Source organism: Geotrypetes seraphini, chromosome 7 (assembly GCF_902459505.1).
Source record: "Geotrypetes seraphini chromosome 7, aGeoSer1.1, whole genome shotgun sequence".
Taxonomy (NCBI): Eukaryota; Metazoa; Chordata; class Amphibia; order Gymnophiona; family Dermophiidae; genus Geotrypetes; species Geotrypetes seraphini.
Window position 1 is genome coordinate 109,794,905 of NC_047090.1, and position 24,625 is coordinate 109,819,529.

At 45.0% G+C, this 24,625-nt stretch overlaps 1 protein-coding gene across 1 annotated transcript in view; it reads left to right on the top strand.

Moving 5' to 3' along the window:
* PCNX1 (pecanex 1) overlaps positions 1 to 24,625 on the top strand; it is a 311,984-nt gene that overhangs the window by 278,155 nt on the left and 9,204 nt on the right. Inside the window, 4 exon segments of the mRNA XM_033952015.1 lie at positions 2,830 to 2,980; positions 13,873 to 14,103; positions 22,075 to 22,349; positions 24,262 to 24,470. Coding sequence (XP_033807906.1) covers positions 2,830 to 2,980; positions 13,873 to 14,103; positions 22,075 to 22,349; positions 24,262 to 24,470 — 866 coding nt within the window.

Sequence of the window (24,625 nt, forward strand, 5' to 3'; positions counted from 1 at the left end):
TGATGGACTGGATTAAAAATTGGTTACATGGAAGGAGATAAAGAGTAGTGGTAAATGGAGTTTGCTCCGTGGAAAAGAAGCATGACAGTGGAGCACTGCAGAGATCCTTGGGCCGTCTCTTTTTAACATCTTTGTGAGTGAGGCTGCGGAAGGACTGTCTTGTAAAGTTTGTCTTGTAAAGTTTGTAGATGATACCAAACTCTGTAACGGTAGACATCCTGGACAGTGTGGATAACATGAGACAGGATCTAGCGAAGTTTGAAAATTGGTCCAAAAACTGGCAATTAAGACTTAATGCTAAAAAATGCAGGATCATGCACTAGGGCTGCATAAATCCAAGAGAATAGTATAGTATAGGAGGTGAGGTACTTTTGTGTACGAAAAAAGAGCAGGTCTTGGGGTGATTGTGTCTGATGATTTCAAGGTGGCAAAACAGGTAGAAAAAGCAATGGTCAATGTCAGGAGGATGATTGGATGCATAGGGAGAGGAATGACCAGTAGGAAAAAGGAGGTGATAGTGCCATTGTATAAATCTCTGGTGAAGCCCCATTTGGAATGCTGTATGCAATTCTAGAGACTGTACCTTCAAGAAAAGATATAAATAGGATGGAGTCAGTCCAGAGAACTACTACAAAATTGGTTAGTGGTATTCGTCATATAGTATATGGGGACAGACCTAGATGCATATACTCTGGAAGAAAGATGGGGGAGAGGAGATACAATACAATACAATTTTTATTTGTATACCGACAATACCTCATTCAAAGTTCACAGCAGTTCACAAACAATGACAAACGAATAGGTGTTTGGGAAAACATCCCTAGCTGTCCAATAGGCTCACAATCTAACTAAAGCACCTGAATAAACAATTGCTTACATACTAAGGAATTAGAGATATGATAGAGACGTTTAGATATCTCTGTGGCATTAATGTACAGGAGGCGAGCCTTTTCCAAATAAAGGAAAACGGCATGAGAGGTCAGGAGTAATCTAAGGAAATACTTTTTTACAGAATGGCTGGTAGATGCATGGATTCTCATGGTAGTGGTGGTGGAGACAAAAACTATGTCTGAATTCAAGAAAGCATAGGGCGGGCATGTGGTATTGCTTAGGGAAAGGAGATAGTGAATGCTGGAGATGGGCAAACTGGATGGGCCATTTGGCCTTTATCTGCTGTCATGTTTCTAACTTTTGTGCAATATTCACTCTGATATTGTATTCTATGTTTGCACCAAAATATTCATCCAGTTCGAATTTTCCAAATACAGCAAATAAGAGTTTTAATCCCTAAACTGTCTTTTGAAAGAGAAAATGCTCTTTAGCAAAGTGTGGTGGGGCTTTAGTTTAAATGGTACCGTATATACTCGCATATAAGTCGATCCAAATATAAGTAGAGACCCCTTTTTTCCCTCCAAAAAGGAGGATAAATGGTTGACTCGAATATAAGTCGGGCGGCTTAATATTCAAGTGTCCTGCCTCGTCAGGCTCTGCACACAGCACCCTTCCATCCTACCCTCCCCTGTCAGGCATTGCACCAGCCCCATTCCTTCCCCCCTCCCCTGTCATGCATTGCACCAGCCCCCTTCCTTCTTTTCCCTGTCACCTCTGCACCCTCCCTCCCTACCCTAGGCTCATACGGTACCTCATCTTGGCGATCCGCAGTGGAGGTTCAGCGGGAAGGAGTGAACTTTCCAAGTTCTGCGCTGCTGCTAACCGGCTACCGCAAATTCTTTCGGCCACTGAGCAACATGAGCAGGAGCGCGATTTGGCGCTGCTGCTCGGTACTGAGAGGCATCCTTACTTGCTCCCGCAAATTCTCGCTTCTCTTTCTATTGTAAGTCCTGTTGAACAGAGAACTAACTTATGAAAATCACCTTGGAAAAGGTGAGTAAATAAATGTAATTATTATATCATTATTAGTATTCACTGTACAATTAGTTCATAGCAATAAAATGAAGTTACTCAGCTATAACAGATATTCTTTGAGGACAGTAGAACACATTAGGCCACATATGAGTTATATCATCCAATAAAGCTTGGCACAGACACTATCCAGTGTTCTAGTGAATTCTTTGTTTTTAATTCTTTATTCAATTTTAACATATTACATGCCTCAGAAAATAGCTATTACATAAAAAATATAATGCAAACATAAAATCATGAAAATCATGTATCAAGAATAGTCATATAGCTAAATCCCCTGTAAGTCCTCAAATAGAAGGGGAGAAAATTATTAGGAAACTGGGATTTGACATTGTCCTCATCGGCACCAAGGAATCCCAAGGTTGCTAACTTCATAGAAGAAGCACAGACAATGGTCCTGCTTGAAGCATGGTGCCAGGCTCTGGGTCATTCGCACTGCCAGTACTAGAGCATTGTTGATGCTTCCCCTCTGTGGAGCCTGTGCCAATAAAGAATGTTGGAATGGATGCTCAGGTGCAGTTTAAGCTTTGTTTGCATTATTTCCTGTAGTTTGACTTTACCAAGAAGGACCTGTAGCTCTAAAAAAAAAACTAGAGCAAGTGAATTTTATCTAAAAATGAAGGATTTTTTTGTTTGGGATGAGAGGGAGATAGGATGTCACCTGCTTCTTGTGTGTCCCAATCTCTGTGGTAATCAATACTACACCTTAAAGGAAAGAGACAATAGTAACTGTGGCCTGGTATCTATTTAACTTAAGAAAATGAACTGCACTTGAAAAGGGAAAATGTTATTTTAGTATTTCACACATTAAACATTTAGAAAAGCAAGTAAATGTAAACTATGCAGATTTGCTCCAATGTTAGAGCCCACCTATGAACTCAATAGTAGTTTGTTGTTCCTTAACAGCAATTTGGAGTCTTTCTTGTATGGACTTCATGCCTTATTTAAAGGAGATTTTCGTATTTCATCAATCCGGGATGAGTGGATTTTTGCGGACATGGAATTATTGAGGAAGGTGGTGGTTCCTGCAATACGCATGTCGCTCAAACTTCATCAAGTAAGTAGTTGTAAGATTACTCTGGCATCTATCCTTTTCAGCTACTGTTTTCCTTATATCTTTTCTCTGCCACAGATACGGCCCTTTCAGCTCTGGGCTCACAGCGACATCCAGAGGCATATCTCTGGATATGTCCAGAAATTCAATTTGATTATCGACACTTAAAAGACCTGTCTTTTAGGTTGTCCAAGTGCCGACTTGGGCAGGTTTTCAGATGTGTTTAAGTTTCAATTATGGGCCCTATAGCCATTAAATATGTTAGGCACTCAATTTCTTTTCTTAAACTATATTGGGAATGTCTTACTTCTGGGGATTTACAACTAGTACTTGATTTCAAGGGTTATTTCAGTGCATGAGAAGGAGGAGGTTTAGGCTTGTTGAAGAATCTCCCGGATGTTATACTTATTTACTTGTCGAGAAAACGGGTAGTTACACCCTACTTGTTCATGGTCAGAAGGAGAATGAGTTTGTTTCTATAGAAATATATTGCTTCATAAAATGTTACAAAAAAAAAAGATGGATATGCACTTAGTCATGTCTGCTATCTTGTAACATTCCACATTCTTGACTTCCTTATTTTTAATTTATTTATCTGCAGAGATGGGCAGTCCCCTTGTAAACCAGCAGAAGGCATTAAGGGAAAACTTGTACAAAAACAATGTAACCAAACTATTTCTGACAAATTTTAATGCAAGTCAGCTTAATTTTTTTTATCACTGGTTAAGTGACTTTTTAATAAGCCTGTTGACATTTGTTTGCAATAAACATAGTTGGCTGATCTGCATTTACACTAAAACACTCTTTATTTCCCATTTAAAATACAAATTTTAATCAACGATGGAATTTTAGTGCAGATGTTGTTGCTTTATTTCCAGTATAATAAACTAATGCAGAAATCACCAAAATAAAATCTGTAGTTAAACTGAAGTAAAATTTAAAAGTCCATTAACTTCTGAAGTTAACTTCATTTTATTTACCATAATTTCACATGCATTTTAACTTCAGGGGTTTTTTGGTCCTGTCCATAATGCCCTTGGAGGAGGGGAGTGGCTTAGTGATAGAGCTGCTGCCTCTGCATGCAGAGGCTGAGGGATCAAATCCCAGGGCTGCTCCTTGTGACCCCAGGCAAGTCACTTAATCCTGCACTGCCCCAGGTATATGTAAACTGCTTTGAGTATGACAGTATAACTAGAAAAAAGGTGGTATTCAAGTCCTAACCCCTTTCCCTAGTACTCCCTGGATTAGCATACCCTGAGGCAGGGACATCCTGCCTGGGACCTTGAGTAAATGTGTCCTGAGACTAGGGAGACCCCCAAACTTGCTCACCTACTCAAGTACCCTTCCCACACATTTATCTACCATCCCCTCCACCCACTCAACCATTACTCGCCTACCCTACAGACTCTCATCCCCCTTAATGGCCCCCCTATGTACAATTTTTAGGAATTGTGATATCCTCCTTCAGTAGTATCTGCTTTTTCTATCCTCGACTTTAAAAATAGTGGAAGTTGATCTGAAGTCAATGGAAGCCAACAGAAGTAGATGTTAAAGAAGAATGGTGCTTTCCCTGTATAAGCTCTGTTAGGAGGATGGGTTAATCAGGGGTAAGGCTATAGAATTGGTTATGTTCTAGGTAGGTAGGGATTAGTGGGAGATTGAGAGTATGGGGGCTAGGTAGCTATGTTATTGGGGAGAATACTTTAGTGGAGTTTGGTGTTTCCTTGTCCTAGAGCACTTTTCCAGGTCAAGCAGGTCTCAATCAATGATCAAACCTTTGAAATCATTCCTTTTATTAGGATCTTAGGGGTTACCGTATTTTCACGCATATAACGCGCGCGTTATACGCGTTTTTACCTACCGCGCATACCCCTCGCGCGTTATATGCGTGAGCGCGGTATACCAAAGTTTTAAAACATAGTTCCCACCCCGCCCGACGCCCGATTCACCCCCCCAGCAGGACCGCTCGCACCCCCACCCCGAACGACCGCTCGCACGCGCTCCCATCCGCACCCGCATCCACGATCGGAGCAAGAGGGAGCCCAAGCCCTCTTGCCCGGCCGACTCCCCGACGTCCGATACATCCCCCCCCCCCCGGCAGGACCACTCGCACCCCCACCCCGAACGACCGCCGACTTCCCGACAATATCGGGCCAGAAGGGAGCCCAAACCCTCCTGGCCACGGCGACCCCCTAACCCCACCCCGCACTACATTACGGGCAGGAGGGATCCCAGGCCCTCCTGCCCTCGACGCAAACCCCCCTCCCCCCCAAGAACCTCCGACCGCCTCCCAGCCGACCCGCGATCCCCCTGGCGACCCCCACGACCCCCCCACCCCCCTTCCCCGTACCTTTGGTAGTTGGGCCAGAAGGGAGCCCAAACCCTCCTGGCCACGGCGACCCCCTAACCCCACCCCGCACTACATTACGGGCAGGAGGGATCCCAGGCCCTCCTGCCCTCGACGCAAACCCCCCTCCCCCCCAAGAACCTCCGACCGCCCCCCAGCCGACCCGCGATCCCCCTGGCGACCCCCACGACCCCCCCACCCCCCTTCCCCGTACCTTTAGTAGTTGGCCGGACAGACGGGAGCCAAACCCGCCTGTCCGGCAGGCAGCCAACGAAGGAATGAGGCCGGATTGGCCCATCCATCCTAAAGCTCCGCCTACTGGTGGGGCCTAAGGCGCGTGGGCCAATCAGAATAGGCCCTGGAGCCTTAGGTCCCACCTGGGGGCGCGGCCTGAGGCACATGGGCCCAACCCGACCATGTGCCTCAGGCCGCGCCCCCAGGTGGGACCTAAGGCTCCAGGGCCTATTCTGATTGGCCCACGCGCCTTAGGCCCCACCAGTAGGCGGAGCTTTAGGATGGATGGGCCAATCCGGCCTCATTCCTTCGTTGGCTGCCTGCCGGACAGGCGGGTTTGGCTCCCGTCTGTCCGGCCAACTACTAAAGGTACGGGGAAGGGGGGTGGGGGGGTCGTGGGGGTCGCCAGGGGGATCGCGGGTCGGCTGGGGGGCGGTCGGAGGTTCTTGGGGGGGAGGGGGGTTTGCGTCGAGGGCAGGAGGGCCTGGGATCCCTCCTGCCCGTAATGTAGTGCGGGGTGGGGTTAGGGGGTCGCCGTGGCCAGGAGGGTTTGGGCTCCCTTCTGGCCCAACTACCAAAGGTACGGGGAAGGGGGGTGGGGGGGTCGTGGGGGTCGCCAGGGGGATCGCGGGTCGGCTGGGGGGCGGTCGGAGGTTCTTGGGGGGGAGGGGGGTTTGCGTCGAGGGCAGGAGGGCCTGGGATCCCTCCTGCCCGTAATGTAGTGCGGGGTGGGGTTAGGGGGTCGCCGTGGCCAGGAGGATTTGGGCTCCCTCCTGGCCCGATATTGTTGGGGAGTCGGCGGTCCTTCGGGGGGGGGGGAGGGATGTATCGGACGTCGGGGGGGGGGGCATCAGGCTTTCAGGATGGGGACAGACCTTCAAGGGGGGACAGTGCACGGAAGTCAGGGGGGATGAACGGAGAGTCGGGACAGCGCACGGAAAGTCAGGGCGGGCGAAAGGAGCGTCGGGCAGCATGCGCGGTATACCAGTGAGCGCGGTATATCAAAGTTTTTGTGCAAATCATCGTGATTTCTGCGCGCTATATTCGTGTGCGCGTTTTATACGGGTGCGTGTTATTTGCGTGAAAATACGGTACACTAGAGACAGCTAACATTTGAGGATCATACCGACCTAAAGATAAAAAGATATTTTACGATCCTCTGGAAACTCAGAACTATCTAAAGATATTTTGATTTTGTTTCTTTCAGAATTTTGGTACAATCTTTAATTCTGTCTGTCCTCAATTATTGTAATATTGTCTATCTCGCATCATTTAAGAAAAATGTACAACGTTTTCGATTAGTACAAAATACGGCAGTGCGCTTAATTTTTGGCCTGAAGAAATATGATCACATTAGCCCATTTTATCGGCAATTACATTGGTTGCCTTTTGAGGCAAGTATTGTTTTTAAATTTGGTTGTCTTTGCTTCAAATCTCTTTTTGGTTTGGCTCCAGGATATCTAGCCTCTCAATTTAATTTTTATAATTTCTAAAAAAAAAAAAAAAATAAAATACCTCATTGAAAAATACTCGTAATAAGTTAATGTTTATGTATCCTTCAGTTAAGAACTGTCATTACAAGAAATTATCCCAGGACAAGCAGGCAGCTATTCTTGACTGATGGGTGACGGCACCGACGGAGCCCCGGTACGGACAATTTTAGAGTGATTGCACTCTAAGAACTTTTTAGAAAGTTCTAGCTCGGCCGCACCGCGCACGCGCGAGTGCCTTCCCGCCCGACAGAGGCGCGCGGTCCCTCAGTTTCTTAGTTTCCGCGGAGCTAAGAAGACGCGTTTTCAACGGCTGTTGAAATTTTTTCCATAACTTGCCTTCCCGCTCGCGTAAACGTTTGGCTTAATTTGCCTTTTTTCTTTCTTTCATTTTGTAAAAAAAAAAAAAAAAATCTTTTATTTTTTTTTCTTCAATTTTCGGTTTTCCCCGGCGGGGCCTTCTGCCACCATCGAAGCCTCGGCCTTCGATTTGGCGGAAGCCGTTTTTCCTTTCATGCCCCCTCAACCGGGTTTTAAAAAGTGCCAGCGGTGTGCTAGACCTATATCTCTCACGGACCCACACAACTGGTGTTTACAGTGTTTGGGTCCTGAGCATCAGGCCTCTTCTTGCACCCGCTGTGCTACTTTGAAAAAACGAACATTAAAAAATCGCTTAATTCAACAGCGATTGTTGTTCGGTGCCGAGATGTCCGACCCCGTTCCTTCAACTCCGGCTTCGGCACCGATTCAGTCGGCACCCTCGTCTTCGACGCCGCGTGATTCCACACCGGCATCCCAACAGTCAGGTAAGCCGGCTAAGAAGCCTTCCCCGCTGGAACGTCTTCCGGCCTCGAGTGCAGTGAGCCCAATCCTGCCGCCGGTTCGACGCCAGCGGAAGCGCTCCGCCCCTATAGAGGTGAGTCCCTCGACATCGGGCTCCTCATCTCCGGGGCGTCGAGCGGCACCGCAGGTACCGCAGAAGAAAAAAGCGGTACCGGTGCCATCCCTCGATGACCGCATTACGGCCATCCTTCAGGTGCAGCTTAAGGAGCAATTAGAACGACTCCTTCCTGCTATCATGACACCGAACCTTCCGGTGCCAGTTCGCACCGAGCCATCGGTACCGGTTGTTGAACAACCTGTATCGGTACCGATTGTGGAACCTGTATTAACCACTTCCACTGTTTCGGTACCGCTTCACCTAACCTCATCGGTATCGATGCCAGTCCTTGCACCGGAGCCGAGAGCTCACCATCAATCGGTGCAGACTTCGGCACCGGCGCGTCCGATAACTTCTCCGGACACGGTATCGATGAGGTCGGGTAAGTCGATGCGCAAAACCCGACACATGCAAACGTCGACACCTGAGTCTCGGGACCATTCTTCCCATGTAAGGGACCCTGATCTGTGGGGAGACTCAGAGGAACCCTTTCTTTCTGAAGGAGAATGTTCCTCAGAGGAGGAGGATTCGGCTGTCCCTGACCCATCCTCCAAACAGGCCACTTCCTCTTTCTCTAGTTTTTTGAAAGAGATGTGTGAGTCCTTGTCCATTCCTTTGGAGGCTGAATCCAAAAAGTCTAAAGCTTTTTTGGATGCCCTTGATTTTGATCAGCCTCCAAAGGAATTTTTGAAACTTCCCCTTCATGACATCCTGAGGGAAACTTTCTATAAGAATTTAGAGACTCCTTTGACTGTCCCAGGGGCCCCACGTAAACTGGATTCTCTATATAAGGTAATTCCCATTCCTGGGTTCGACAAACCTCAACTACCACATGAATCCTTATTTGTCGAATCCACCCTTAAAAAGACTTCAGGAGCCAGTGTATATGCATCTGTCCCTCCTGGCAGAGAAGGAAGGGCCATGGATAAATTTGGTAAGAGGCTCTACCAAAATGCTATGTTAGCTAATAGGGCTAGTAATTATGCTTTTCATTTTTCTTTTTATTTAAAGCATCTCCTTACCACCATGGCTTCTTTCGAGAAATATCTTCCTTCACGAAAGCATTCCGCTTTTCACACATGCTTGTCGTCTCTTCTCCAATTGCGTAAGTTTATGGTAAGATCCATATATGACACTTTTGAACTTACATCCAGAGCGACAGCAATGTCAGTAGCTATGCGTCGTTTGGCCTGGCTTCGGGTATCCGAGCTTGATGTTAACCATCAAGATCGGTTAGCCAATGCCCCATGTCTAGGGGATGAGCTCTTTGGGGATTCCATGGACTCAACCACACAAAAGCTCTCTGCTCATGAGACGCGCTGGGATACCCTGCTCAAGAATAAAAAGAAGCCTCCTCCGCCAAGACCATACAGGCAGCAATCGGCCTATCAACGCCGTTTCACAGCCCGTCCATTGCCTACCACTGCTCAACAACCTAGGCGTCAGAGGCAACAGCAACGTCAGCCTCCCAGACAACTGCAACAGCAACAAGCTGTAAAACAACCTCCTCAGCAAAAGTCACAGCCCTTTTGACTTCATTCTCCGCAGTATAGCCAGTATCCCTATTCCTGCTCTCCTGCCTCAACCAATAGGAGGTCGACTTTCTCTGTTCCTCAGCCGGTGGGAAGTAATCACTTCGGACCAATGGGTCCTCAACATCATCCGCCACGGCTATTCTCTCAACTTTCAGACTCTCCCACCTCAAAGCCTGCCAAAAGAGTCTGCTTTGAACAGTCCTCAATCAGCCCTCCTTATTCAGGAGGTCCAATCCCTCCTCCTTCTGAACGCTATAGAGGAAGTTCCTCTAGATCAAAAGGGGCAGGGATTCTACTCCCGTTACTTTCTAGTTCCCAAAAAGACAGGAGATCTCAGACCCATCCTGGATCTTCGCGATCTCAACATTCATCTAGTAAAAGAAAAATTCAAGATGCTTTCTTTAGCCATCCTTTATCCCCTTCTAAATCAAAACGACTGGCTATGCTCCCTCGATCTCAAAGAGGCTTACACTCACATACCGATCAATGTAACCTCAAGACCATATCTCCGATTCATGATCAATCATTGTCATTACCAGTACAAGGTGCTGCCCTTCGGTCTTGCCTCATCTCCAAGGGTATTCACCAAATGTCTCATTGTGGTGGCGGCTTTTCTACGCTCTCACCACCTGCATGTATTTCCTTATCTGGACGATTGGTTGATCAAAGACACTTCTGCCCAAGCGGTCCTTCTGGCCACCAACCAAACCATCCAGTTTCTACAACTTCTGGGATTCGAGATCAATCTACCCAAATCCCATATCATTCCCACTCAGAGACTTCAATTCATTGGAGCGATCCTAGATACACTCCTCATGAGAGCTTTCCTGCCATCCAATCGTCTTCAGACCCTTCAGTCTCTATGTCACCAGGTACTTCCTCTGCCGTCCATCTCAGCAAGGCAAATGATGGTGCTCTTGGGACACATGGCATCCACAGTTCATGTCACACCTCATGCCCGTCTTCACCTGCGCACTCCTCAATGGACCCTTGCGACCCAGTGGTCCCAAGCGTCGGACCCTTGCTCACGACACATATCTGTGACATCATCTCTTCGTCAGTCTCTGCAATGGTGGTTGGTATCCTCAAATCTATCCAGAGGTCTTCTGTTCCATCAGCCTCCTCATCAACTAGTCATCACCACCGACGCCTCTCTGTATGCATGGGGAGCTCACTTGAACGAGTTCCAGACTCAAGGTCTTTGGTCAGCCCAGGAGAGGAAACATCAAATCAATTTCCTGGAACTCAGAGCGATGTTTTACGCCCTCAAGGCTTTCCAACACCTTCTCTTTCCTCAGGTCCTTCTGTTGTGCACAGACAATCAGGTTGCGATGTACTACATCAACAAACAGGGTGGGACAGGCTCTCGCCTTTTATGCCAGGAAGCTCAGAAGATCTGGACTTGGGCCATAGATCACCATCTATTCCTGAAAGCTATATACATTCAGGGGAAACAGAATTCCTTAGCGGACAAACTCAGCAGAATTCTCCAACCTCACGAGTGGACACTCGATCCCGTAACTCTGCACTCTATCTTCAATCAATGGGGCACTCCTCAGATAGACCTCTTTGCAGCTCCTCACAATCATCAGCTGCCCCTATTCTGCTCCAGACTTTACTCTCCACATCGTCTAACAGCAGATGCTTTTCTCCTCGACTGGTCGAGTCTGTTCCTGTACGCCTTCCCTCCTCTGCCTCTCATGTTGAGAACCTTGTTCAAGCTCAAGAGGGAACGAGCCACCATGATTCTGATTGCTCCGAGGTGGCCCAGGCAACATTGGTTCTCCCTTCTACTTCAACTCAGTTCCAGGGAACCTTTTCTTCTTCCTCTGTTTCCTTCTCTGCTTACGCAACAGCAGGGAACCCTTCTGCATCCCAACCTCCAGTCTCTACACCTGATGGCTTGGTATCTCTCGGGCTGAAATCGACTGATACTCTTTTGTCTCAGCCCGTTCGTTCCATTCTGGATGCCTCCAGGAAACCAGCCACTCTACAATGTTACCATCAAAAGTGGACAAGATTTTCTTCCTGGTGTCTTCTTCATCATCTTGATCCCACTTCCCTAGCAGTGGAGACGTTGTTGGATTATCTTCTTTCTTTGTCTGATTCTGGCCTGAAGTCCTCTTCCATCAGGGTCCACCTCAGTGCCATTGCAGCTTTTCATGAGCCAGTCCATGGAAAACTTCTTTCAGCTCATCCCCTGGTATCCAGGTTCATGCGTGGGCTTTTCAATGTGAAACCACCTCTTAAAGCCCCTCCGGTTATCTGGGATCTCAATGTGGTTCTTTCAGCTTTAATGAAGCCTCCATTTGAACCTTTGGCTACTTCTCATTTCAAATTTCTCACTTGGAAGGTACTTTTCCTTATTGCTCTTACCTCTGCCAGGAGAGTCAGTGAGCTTCATGCACTGGTTGCAGATCCACCTTTTACGGTCTTTCATCATGACAAGGTGGTTTTACGTACACATCCTAAGTTTCTCCCCAAGGTTGTCTCGGAATTTCATCTTAACCAATCCATTGTTCTACCGGTTTTCTTTCCCAAACCTCATTCCCATTCTGGGGAACAAGCTCTGCATACTTTGGATTGTAAAAGGGCTCTTGCTTACTATCTGGAGCGTACGAAACCCCACAGATCAGTTCCCCAACTTTTTCTGTCCTTTGATCCGAACAAATTGGGACGTCCTGTTTCTAAACGCACGTTGTCTAATTGGCTAGCAGCGTGCATTTCTTTCTGTTATGCTCAGACCGGACTGACACTGGAAGGTTCTGTCACGGCCCATCGAGTCAGAGCAATGGCAGCATCTGTAGCTTTCCTCCGTTCCACTCCTATTGAGGAAATCTGCAAAGCTGCTACTTGGTCCTCAGTTCACACTTTTACATCTCATTATTGTCTGGATGCATTCTCCAGAAGGGATGGTCACTTCGGCCAATCTGTATTACAAAATTTGTTTTCTTAATGGCCAACCTTCCCTCCATCCCTCTTTTTGTTAGCTTAGAGGTCACCCATCAGTCAAGAATAGCTGCCTGCTTGTCCTGGGATAAAGCACAGTTACTTACCGTAACAGGTGTTATCCAGGGACAGCAGGCAGATATTCTTGCGTCCCACCCACCTCCCCGGGTTGGCTTCTTAGCTGGCTTATACTAACTGAGGGACCGCGCGCCTCTGTCGGGCGGGAAGGCACTCGCGCGTGCGCGGTGCGGCCGAGCTAGAACTTTCTAAAAAGTTCTTAGAGTGCAATCACTCTAAAATTGTCCGTACCGGGGCTCCGTCGGTGCCGTCACCCATCAGTCAAGAATATCTGCCTGCTGTCCCTGGATAACACCTGTTACGGTAAGTAACTGTGCTTTTTTGAATAGGACATTTGCCTTTCAATTAGGCAAACTAAACGTTTGGTTAAACAGATTCTTATAATGCTTTTACAAAATTTTTAAAAACACACTTGTTAGTTAAATAACTGTAATTTTCTTCTTATCATTCTTTTTTTTTTAACTTGATGTATCTTTCACTGATTGTACAGTTCTTCTTTGCTGTTAACCACCTGGAGCTTTGTGGTTGGGCAGTATACAAGAATAAATTTTTTATTATTATATTTCAACTTGCTAGTTTATTGCATCAGAAGTAATTGCTCATGCAGCTCATTAGCATGCATTTTGCAATAAAGGTAAAGGGGATGGGACTTCATACACCGCTTTTTCTGTGTGGTTTACAAAGCGGTTTACATATTTTAGACAAATACTTATTTTAGACCTGGGGTGATGAAGTGTTGTGACTTGCCAAGAGTCACAAGGAGCTGTAGTGGGAATTGAATTCACAAACTCAGGGTGCTGAGGTAGCTGCTCTAACCACTGGACCACTCCTCCACTCCCAGTAGCCTATGTTGCTAATTCCCCCTTAGCGTGAGCAGAGATTGTGATGTCACAATGCCTCATTCTACCAATAAGAATCAACGTTATCAATGATGTCACAATAGCTTGATTGTAAAGGGTAAAGGACTTGATATATTGCTTTTTCTGTGTGGTTTACACAATTAAGGTGGTTTACTTGGGGCAATGAAGTGTTAAATGGCATGCCCAGAGTCACAAGGAGCTGTAGTGGGAATTGAATTCACAAACTCAGGGTACTGAGGCAGCTGCTCTAACCACTATGCCACTCCTCTACTGCATTACATTCTGATTAATGGCAGATATTTTTATGCATTAAATCTTCACACATACAAGATCAGCAGTAAATTGGAAATAATCTACTGTACTAAACTTAGCACAATTTATTCGTTCTGCTGTTAGATGTTTAGTTTACCTCCTTATTACATTAAACATCTTTTAATTCCTTTGTATTTGTTTTTCATTCAGGATCATTTCACTTCTCCAGATGAATATGAAGATCCTGCTGTTTTGTATGAGGCCATTATGTCTCATGAGCAGAACCTGGTAATAGCACATGAGGGGGATCCAGCTTGGAGAAGTGCTGTGCTGTCCAACTCTCCTTCCCTGCTTGCTCTACGCCATGTGATGGATGAAGGGACCAATGAATATAAAATCATTATGTTAAATAAGCGCTATCTCAGCTTTCGAGTCATCAAGGTAAGACCTTTAGGGTGAAAAGCAATGTTCAATACTGGCTAGTCACATACTGTAAGTTCAACTGAATTGTATTTTCATTTATTACAGCCAAAATCATTGGCATACACATCTGGCTGTTTAAAACTGAGCATACTAATTTTATTTTGTTATCTGCTATCTGGGTGTAAGTGCTTGCTTGTTCTATTAAACTTTTAAAGCACTAGCTTTGTCAGATGATAATGATCAGAATTAGCCAGTGTAGAGGTCAAAATGTTTCCCTCCTATCCTCTCCCCCTACTCATCATGAATGTTCCGTCAACATCATCTGCTCCATTCATAGACTGGCCCTATAGAGCGAAATTCACCTGTATGTGTGTTCCTCTAGTTGCTGACCTTAATTTAAAAATAATTCTAAGTTTAAATAAATGTATGTCTTCAGAATCGCTCATATTGTTCTGTGGAAATTATTTTTACCACTTTTTAGCCTTTTGTTGTTTAATTTATGTGAGTCCTATTGCTGCTTTCTCCATACCCTTTACCTGCCATCCCTGTTTCTTGTAGAGCCAGAGCTCATGTGCCAAACTTATATGAAAAAGGGATTTTGACATCTTTCCCTTGTACATCAGAATAAATCTCTGTGGTAACAAAAAATTGGCACTATTTTTATAGCATATCTAATGACCCAATTCTTGCTATATATAGTGTCAGGGCTGTGTTTCATCAGCTCCTAATAATTACCCTGCTTACACAGTTCATCTGCAGCTCATTCCAGTGGAAAAAGCACATGAGTCCTGAACCCGTGAAGTATGCAGAAGGCATCTACATTTTCAACTGAATCACGAGCCACTGCCCTCTTCTCAGTTTTTTTTCCTTCTGTAAATGAATTGAGAAGGTGTCTTTTTTCATCTGCTCTGCTTAAATTTCTTATTTTCGGTTATTGTTTGACATTTTTCTTAGAGGCTTTGGGTGCTGTAGAGGTTCTCAGTCCTGGGACACCTCTGCCTTGGAGAAGCTGCAGACTCAGTGTTCTGAGGTCTCTAGCTGGGTGGACTACCCTTGCTGCAAGGTACTATCTGGCCAGCCTCTCCTAACACTTGGATTGGCTTGGTGTTCAGCCCTTGGAAGTCTGCTCACCAGGTTTTGACTGAAACGCATGAGCGTAGGTTGTATTTGGACTCCGCGCTGAACGGAAGACCTTGCAGGTGCCAGCCATGTCCCTCGTGTGAGCCTGGTAGGATAGAGGGTTTCAGGCTGTATAAAAGGCATCCAGAAGAGACAAGCCCCTGGAGATCTAGATTGCTTGTCTGAGGCAAAAAAGCTTTTCCTTCAGCCACTACAGTGAGAGCTGATGCAGGCACAGCACATGGCAGCACAGTGAGTATAGCCCATTACTGTCTATAAGAGACATCAGGGTGGAGTTGATTTAGTGGGTTTTAAGAGTTTCTGGGGCTTCTTTGAGGGGGCCCCTCACCTAAAATCCTGTGTTTGAAATTTTTTCTCCATTTTTTTGTAGCTCTCCCAAGCCGTTTTTGGTGCCAAAATTGCTACCACAGCAGCCATCTTGAATTCCTGATTTTATTTTAAAAGCCTCCCCTTGCCTCAAAACACCTTGTTTGTGTCTGGAAACAGTCAGGGTGGACTCCACAGTATCATGTCAGTTTTGTGCGGGATGGGCGCCTGAGGAGTGCCTGTGTGCCACATGCCGTGCCACGTGAGAGGGTGGGAGCAGTGGGCTTAGCATCCTCTCAGGACCCTCCAGAGACAGAGGACTCGAGATGTGGAACATAAATCCCTTCTAGATCTCTCCACGTACAATCCAGCGTTGCTAGCAAAGAGAAAATGTGTGGATGCCACTGTGACAGGGAAGTCCTTTTAGGGAGTCCTAAAAAAGATCACCTGGGGACTCAGGTCATATTTTTGACACTGATTTTGTGGCTCTGATATTTGATGCCTATGTAAATTGCAAACAGTTCCCAAATCCACCTGGTTAGCACGCAGGAAGGTTTATCCCTGCAGTCTCTAGCTCTTTTACAAGAAAAGGATCTCTGGGAATCTGAGATCTAGTCAAAGGAATGATTGAGGATCCAAATCTTTGCCTCTTCTTTCCAGAATTGCTTCCTCTATAAGAGAAACAGGTTCTTGTGGGGGTGAGTACAGCCAGGAAGCTGTAATAGCCCTGGAACAGGGAGAGGACCCAATATTGTAAGGGCTCTTTTAGCTGACCAACTTAAATGAGATCATTGCAATCTCTCTGTGGGAACTAGATTTAGAGGCTCCGCAAACTGCCTCAATGCTGCGTTCACTGCTGAGTAGCTCCAAGACCCAGTCCACATTATTTCTGTCGCATCCTGAGATCATTATGATGCTGATGGAGCATTGGGAAATGCCAGAGACGCCCTTGTGAAGGGGCTAGGGTGAAGACTAAGCCTTATCCTATGGCTTCTGATTTCCAGCAGCTGTTTATGCCACCTAAGGTGGATTCCTTGGTGGCACAAGTCACAAAGTATACTTCTCTGCCCAGTGAAAGCAGTGGGTCTGAGGGATGCACAAGACCACAGACTGGATCTGATTCTAAAAAGGCAATTTGAGGCCTTTGCTTTGTAACATAGTAACATAGTAGATGACGGCAGATAAAGACCCGAATGGTCCATCCAGTCTGCCCAACCTGATTCAATTTAAATTTTTTTTTTTTTTTTTTTTTTTTTTTTTTCTTCTTAGCTATTTCTGGGCGAGAATCCAAAGCTTTACCCGGTACTGTGCTTGAGTTCCAACTGCCAAAATCTCTGTTAAGACTTACTCCAGCCCATCTACACCCTCCCAGCCATTGAAGCCCTCCCCAGCCCATCCTCCACCAAACGGCCATATACAGACACAGACCGTGCAAGTCTGCCCAGTAACTGGCCTAGTTCAATATTTAATATTATTTTCTGATTCTAAATCTTCTGTGTTCATCCCACGCTTCTTTGAACTCAGTCACAGTTTTACTCTCCACCACCTCTCTCGGGAGCGCATTCCAGGCATCCACCACCCTCTCCGTAAAGTAGAATTTCCTAACATTGCCCCTGAATCTACCACCCCTCAACCTCAAATTATGTCCTCTGGTTTTACCATTTTCCTTTCTCTGGAAAAGATTTTGTTCTACGTTAATACCCTTTAAGTATTTGAACGTCTGAATCATATCTCCCCTTTGGGTCTTAAGGCAGTGGCTTCCTTCATGATATGCGCCTGCCATAAAATGCTTTGCCAGGTTTTAGTTTTGGAGGTGAATGCCTACCCCCAGCTGGTTTGCAGACGTCATATATGACTTGTTTCGAGTCATAAGCAAAGTGTTTGCATACTCTATTTCCACCCAAAGGATGCTTTGTATCAGACAATGGGCTTCTAAAGCCATGTTGAGCAAACTGCACTTTAAAGAGCAGATGCTTTTTGGCAAAGGGCTAGATGATCTCATGACCAGTGTGATGAACAGGTGTCCTAAACTTCTCCAAGGTAGCAAGCTATGTGCGCCTCGACGGACAAGTCATGGTTCCTTTTGAGGCTACAGACATCTTTGGCGAACTTCTCTTCGCAGAGATTTGGTGCCTCTAGCCGAAACCCTACATCAGATAATCCGTTCAGCACCCAACTCTAAAAAGTCCCAATGATGCTAAATCCCTCTCTGATCTTCCCTGTGTGTGTGGGGGGGAGCTGGCGGAGTATTGGGAGCACTGATTTGCACGGACCAGTGGGTGCGGGACATCATTCGAGAGGGGTACAAGCTTGAATTTTTTCAGCTGCTTTTTCATAGATTCCCCTGTGGGTAGGCCAGAGAAAGCAGAGTACGAGCAACAGTGAAACAGCTCCAAGCAGTAGAAGAAGTCCTGGATGTCGACTGGGCTCAGGCATATACTCTATATTTCATCATGCCAAAGGAAAATTTGGACGACTGGAGACTGATTCTGGATTTTAGGTCGGTCAATGCAGCCTTAAAAGTGCCCTTGTGCCATATGGAGACAGTAATATCAGTTATTGCATTGGTTGCTCCTGGAGAATATCTAACCTCTCTGGATCTCACAGAGGCTTACTTGCATTTTTCTGTCTCACAGAAGATTTCTCAGATTCCATGTGCTGGAAGGATATTTTCAGTTCTCTGCGCTCCCATTTGGACTATCAACAGCGCCATATGTTTACCAATGTAATGGTGGTGGCAGCAGCACATTCGCACAGAGCTGGGATTCAGGTTAGATATACTTGGATGACTGGCTCATCAGGGCGGCATCCCAAGCAGAGGGCCATAAGAGCTCAAGTAGTCCACCTATTGCAGGAACTGGGCTGGATCATCAATTTGCAAAAGTCATCTGGATTCTCACAAACCCTGAAGTATCTGGGGATTGTAGTCAACACGACAGAGGGTCTTGTCTTCCCCTCAGAGGCTCACCAGCAAAACTTGAGGCAACAGATTTTAGAAATTCTGGCAATGCCATCCCCCATGGCATTTTAATTATATCCAAATATTGGGCAGTTTCTTAACATTCAATAAACTTTCATAACGCTAAGCTTTACACACCCACCTCCTCATTAGCCTTTGATGATTAGTTTATGAGCCATTTTTAAACAGCTTTATCATATAACTATCGCTATAGTAATATAGTTTAACTTTTGTCCATCGGTTAGGGGAGACATGCCCAGCATGTCTCCCCGACAGTACGGCTTTCTCAAGGACATCCCCATACACCACTTCAACCCCTGTTTAGTTCGAACTTATTAAAGTGGTCAGAGTTTTCTTGGACAATACCGTAGCAGTGGCTTATATTGACAGACAAGGAGGCACCAAGAGTGCACATTTAAAATTGGAGGCCCAGCTGTTCTTTCACTGGGCAGAGATCCATCCCAGCAGCACATGTAGAGGGAGTGAACAGTGTTCAGGCCGATTTTCTCAGTCAACAGATGCTGGACCCGGGGGAGTCGACAGGATTGTTCAGTGCTGAAGGCACCTGGCATTCAACCTGATGGCACCAGCCCGTACTCACAAGACCACACAATACTTCAGTCAAATGAGCAAGCAGGGAAGTGCCAATGTAGACACTCTAGTACAGTGTCTCGCAGCACACTTTAAACTGGTGGCCACGGCTCAAAGGCACCCAGAAGTGCGCAGACATTAATGCGATGATGTCATGCGCATGCATGTTATCATCACGTTAACGTCTGCACATGCGCGGAGACCCTACAGACGGGGCCCTGAGTTGCCAATGTGGGGTGCTGCAAAAGAAGATGCACGAAGAGGAAAAGAAATGCTAGGGAAGAAGAGAGGCACGTCCTGTAGGCAGTCAGCCAGCGTTGGCGCCTCTCCTCCCTGGAATCTCGCAGCACACAGTTTGTAATACACTGCTCTAGTACAATATTGGCTCACCATAACCATAACCAATAATAGGCTGAGTCATCCAAAGAATAGCGACGTATTGAGGGCTGGTGATCCTCTTGGCTCCAGTTTGGTCGTGTCATCCATTGTACGAAGATCTAGTCCAACTGTAAAGAGACCAGAGTCTGAGACTCCCTCTCTATCTGATGCTGCTCTCGCAGGGCCGAATCACCTTTGACAATCTGGAATGCTTTGGGCTTACAGCAGTGTGTCGCAAACTGTGTGCCCCAGCAGATTCCAGGTGTGCCTCAACGAGACATCGGTAAGGAGGAGAGGCGCTGGCTGACTGCTTATAGGATGTGCCTCTCATGGCGAGAGGCATGTCCTGTAGGCAGTCAGCCAGCGCCGCTCCTTACCGGTGTCTCGTCAAGGCACACCTGGAATCTGTTGGGTCACACAGTTTGCAATACCACGTCACCCGTTGCTTTGCAGATGCACGGGGCTCTGGCCGTCATGTGGCCGATGAAAGGCCAGCCGCTGGCAAGACCCGGGAGAGCAGGCATGCGCCACTGAGCAGCAGCATTAAAAGCGGTGCATGCAGGTGGCGGATTGGGGGCATTTGCTGAGCTCTGGGGAAAGCATGAGCATGCGGGAAGATGAGGGGTGGGCATCTGCTGCCAGCCAACCAATTAAAAATCACCTTGTTGCTGCCGTTGTCCACTCAGCTTTCCCTCTGCCACCAGAGTCCTTGCTTCTGATGTAACTTCCGGTTTCGCAAAACCGGAAGTTACATTAGATAGAAGGATTCCGGTGGCAGAGGGAAAGCCCGAATGGGTCTCTAGCAAGGGGGCCGACGAATCGGTGAGTTTGATTTTTTTTTTACAAAAAACAAATTGATTCGAATTGATTCACCCGAAGTGAATCAGTGAATCGATTCAAATTGCGACTCAGACAGCACTACTACCCACAATTTCATGTGCTTTTCTACTGGAAAGAAGATTATTGAGGTAAGAACCTAATCCTCTGTTGATTGTTTACTCATCAATGCACTCAGTAACATGATCTACTAAAAACAATATGCATAGTTAAAAAAATATATATAAATATATATATATAAAATGTGGTGTACAGTATTGATTGATGCTACATAGTTCTACAAAGTGGTTCATCTCTATAGAAAACCCTTCTATATTTAACTACATAAAATGTATTTATATGAACATATACACCTGTGCAATTTTATAATGGTCTTTTCTCTTTTAAGAAGTGTCTTTTGCATGTGGAAATCTTTATAAAAAAAAAAAAAATTGCCTGTAAAACTCCCAGAAAATAAATGTGATTTTGGTTCCTTAATATAATTCTTTTGGTTTTTTTCATTGTTTATCCAAATATCATACAAAGCAAACAAACATACTTTGACACAATTTCAAAATTGTGGAATTTAAGAAAAATACAATCAAATCTTCCATAAAAGAAAATAAGTATAATCCAGCATGCTTTCTAGCCCACAAATATGGGAGACCAACGAGGGAATATAATAGCAGTGGGGTACATTGCTTATATACTGTATAATCTGACCTACACAAATCACTAATATCAAATGGTAACCTTAAATAGTCCTCGGTATGATTCTGCTAATTAAAACGTCCATGAAATGGCCAGGGCTGAAATATATGACCTGGAAAGTTCTGCTCTTAGAAGCTGTTACTTCTTTATGAAGAGTAAGCAAACTTCAAAAATTACTGTATTAGTTTCTATATTCCATAGTTCATATCCCAAATTCTTCCACAGTGTTAGTCTCACAAACCCAGATGATCATTACCGTAAGGTGAGCAAGACCTTACGTAGACTGAATGTAAAAGAGTATGGACTTATTTCGTGAACAGTCTTATTGCAATCTACCCAACTTTTCAATTATGTAGAGGTGCAACATGTTTTTATATTTACACAGATTTACCTTTGGGCAAATAGTTCTATGAGGCCTTTTAAATTAATGGTCAATTTTTCCCAAGTTAAGTTGTCTTGAGATTCTGTAAGCTAAATTAAAAGGAGCAATCTTTGGCTATGGGTATTCTCCCTGATTCATCTTGCTTGTCAGAGAAATTAAAGTTGCTTACCTGCAATGGGGATTTTCCATAGTTGGCAGGATAAATTAAAACACACCCACCTACCATCAAAGAGAGTTGACATCTGAGGCTACAGCAGCTGGATAGCATGCAGAAGGCAGTGCCTGTATGGGAAGTGCCATGCATTCTCAGAATAACCTTCAACTCTCAGCTTGTCTACTCTTTCCACAGAAGCCTGAGGAATTCTGGGGGGGGGGGGGTTTGTCTGTGTTCTAAGAGCAATTTGGTTTGGTGCTATCAAATGATATTTCCAACTAACATAATCTAAATTTGTTTTCTAGAAAGAAAACCCTAATTACGGGCAAGCAGCTTTGGTTTTTCAAAGGAGTCTTCATTTCTTGCTGATACTTCACTATTGTCCCTTATTATTTTTTGGTACAATATCACTTTATATTAGTATATTGTAGCTCCAGCTCATAATATTTTGATATTTTAATATCTGAAATATTATCACGAGTCTGTAGTTTGTCTGCATTGTTCTTTTTGTGTTTGCTCTGGCTCATCACTTGGATTTATGTGTCTGTGCAGGTTAATAAAGAATGTGTGCGTGGTTTGTGGGCAGGTCAACAGCAGGAGCTGGTTTTCCTGCGTAACCGCAACCCAGAGAGAGGAAGCATCCAGAATGCCAAGCAGGCTTTGAGAAATATGATCAACTCCTCATGCGACCAGCCGATTGGCTACCCTATTTATGTCTCTCCACTTACAACCTCTTACTCAGATAGCCATGAGCAACTCAAAGATATTCTTGGTGGGCCCATAAGTTTGGGAAATATCAGAAATTTTGTAGTATCTACATGGCATAGGTAAGCAGTTACCATTCTTCTGCAAAATAAAGAAAGAGAAGATGTGCTTACAAATGAATTTTTCCAAATGGATAGACATTGTGAAAACAGAATATTGTGAAATAATGCCTATACTTCAGCTCTTAGCACTGTGAAGTGGTGAAGGAGATTCATGTTTGAGTCTCGGGTGTTTCATGTACATACTATGTTCATCCCCTGCAATAAGAGTAGATAATTGTCATACAACGGCAACCTGTACTGGCATTAGAATAAAAGAGGTTCATTCCTATGGCGGTACAGTAAAACCTTGGTTTGCGAGCATAATACGTTCCGGAAGCATGCTCGTAATCCAAAGCACTCGTATATCAAAGCAAATTTCCCCATAGTAAATAATAGAAACTCAGACAATTCGTTCCACAACTCAGAAACTTTAATACAAAATACTGTATGTTGTGAGCGCTTGAGCTATGGGTAAATTACGTTCAACCATGCTTGGCATAAGATGCGTGTATGTCGTGCGTGCTTGAACTGTGGGTAAATTAGGCATGACGCTTTTTATTACATTCAGCCGTGCTCAGCGTAAGATGTGCACACTTCAACTGTGGGTTCTGATGACGTGGCGCATGATATGTGCTCATACTGCAAGCAAATGCTCGCTTATCGAGTTAAAATTTAATAAAATGTTTTGCTCGCCTTGCAAAATACTTGCAAACCACGTTACTATCTAAGGCAGGGGTGTCCAACCTGCGGCCCGAGGGCTGCATGCGGCCCAGTGAAGTATTTTGTGCGTCCCCGGTCGAGGGCGATGCAGTGTTTTCTTCTGCTTCCCCCGGGTGTTTACCGTCTTGCCGGCTCCTTCCTCTGTCTTGCTGCAGCATTTGCGCATTTGTGCGGCCCCAGAAACATTTTTTTCGGCCAATGCGGCCCAGGGAAGCCAAAAGGTTGGACTCCCCTGATCTAAGGTTTGACTGTATAAGCCTATTTTTGGTCAGCAGGGGACAACCTAAGTGGCCTGGACTCTCATCCCACAGAAGATAGTGAGAAAGATCGCTGGGATGGTTTATAAAGGTGTTGGTAAAGGTTCTGTATATTCATGAAGAAAAATCTACCTTATTTTGTGTTAAAACTGTTAATGTACTTTCATTTGATATCTTTTGCCAGAGCATAGGAAACACTTTACAAAGATTTTAACATGCACCAACCAGAGTAATGGGTGTTTTATTTGTTTATATTGGAGGGGGGTTAAGTATTTCCTACAAGGGTCAGTGATAAATCCTAAAATGAAAAAGAATATCTACTTGAAAGTTACTTTACTTAAGCTTTTAATCCATTATTACCTTTGAAGAAGCAGTAGTCAAGCTGAATTGATTTCAAAATTTTTTTTTTTTTTTCATTTAGCTCATGCCTTTTTCAACAGCATTTTGTGAATCAAAATAAACCTTCTTGTAGAGCAGTGGTTCCCAAACCTGTCCTGGGGGACCCCCAGCCAGTCAGGTTTTCAAGATATCCCTAATGAATATGCATGAGAGAGATTTGCATACCTGTCACTTCCATTATATGCAAATCTCTCTCATGCATATTCATTAGGGATATCTTGAAAACCTGACTGGCTGGGGGTCCCCCAGGACAGGTTTGGGAACCACTGTCTGTAGAAGAAGGATTACAGGGGCTTCATCATTTTGAATGAATGAAAAAAAATTGTGACCTAAGCTTCACCTTGCCAATAAAATATACCATGGAGGTAGATTTGACAATGTTAACAGATAATTATTTGCCATTATTGTGATATTTTTGTTAATATGAATTGCTTTACTGTAAATGCCATAACCTTATAATGGAAGCCTTCTGACATAAGAGTACAGCTTTAGGCCATAATCTTTCATTATTCTCTATCACACTGAACTAATATATATTGTCTGCATTTTATGATCAGATTAAGAAAAGGTTGCGGAGCCGGATGCAACAGTGGTGGAAATATAGAAGATTCAGATGTTGGAGGCGGGGTCTCCAGTACAAATAACAATGCAGCAACCACCAATGAGTCTCAGAACAGCAACATAATGCAAGGAGGTGCTGGAATCACAGGGCAGGGCCCTGGAGTAGGACTTCAGCCACCATTTGTGTCTCACCCTGCAACACTAGGTAAAACCAGCTGTCTTTACATCTGCGTAGAAAGCTCTTCATTTTTCTCTTCATGTTAGGATCACTTGGTATAATTGTGTGGATGACAAATTTCCAGTGATGCAAATTTCTACTTGCCTCAGGCTACTGCTGTTAATGCAATGATTTCTTACAGC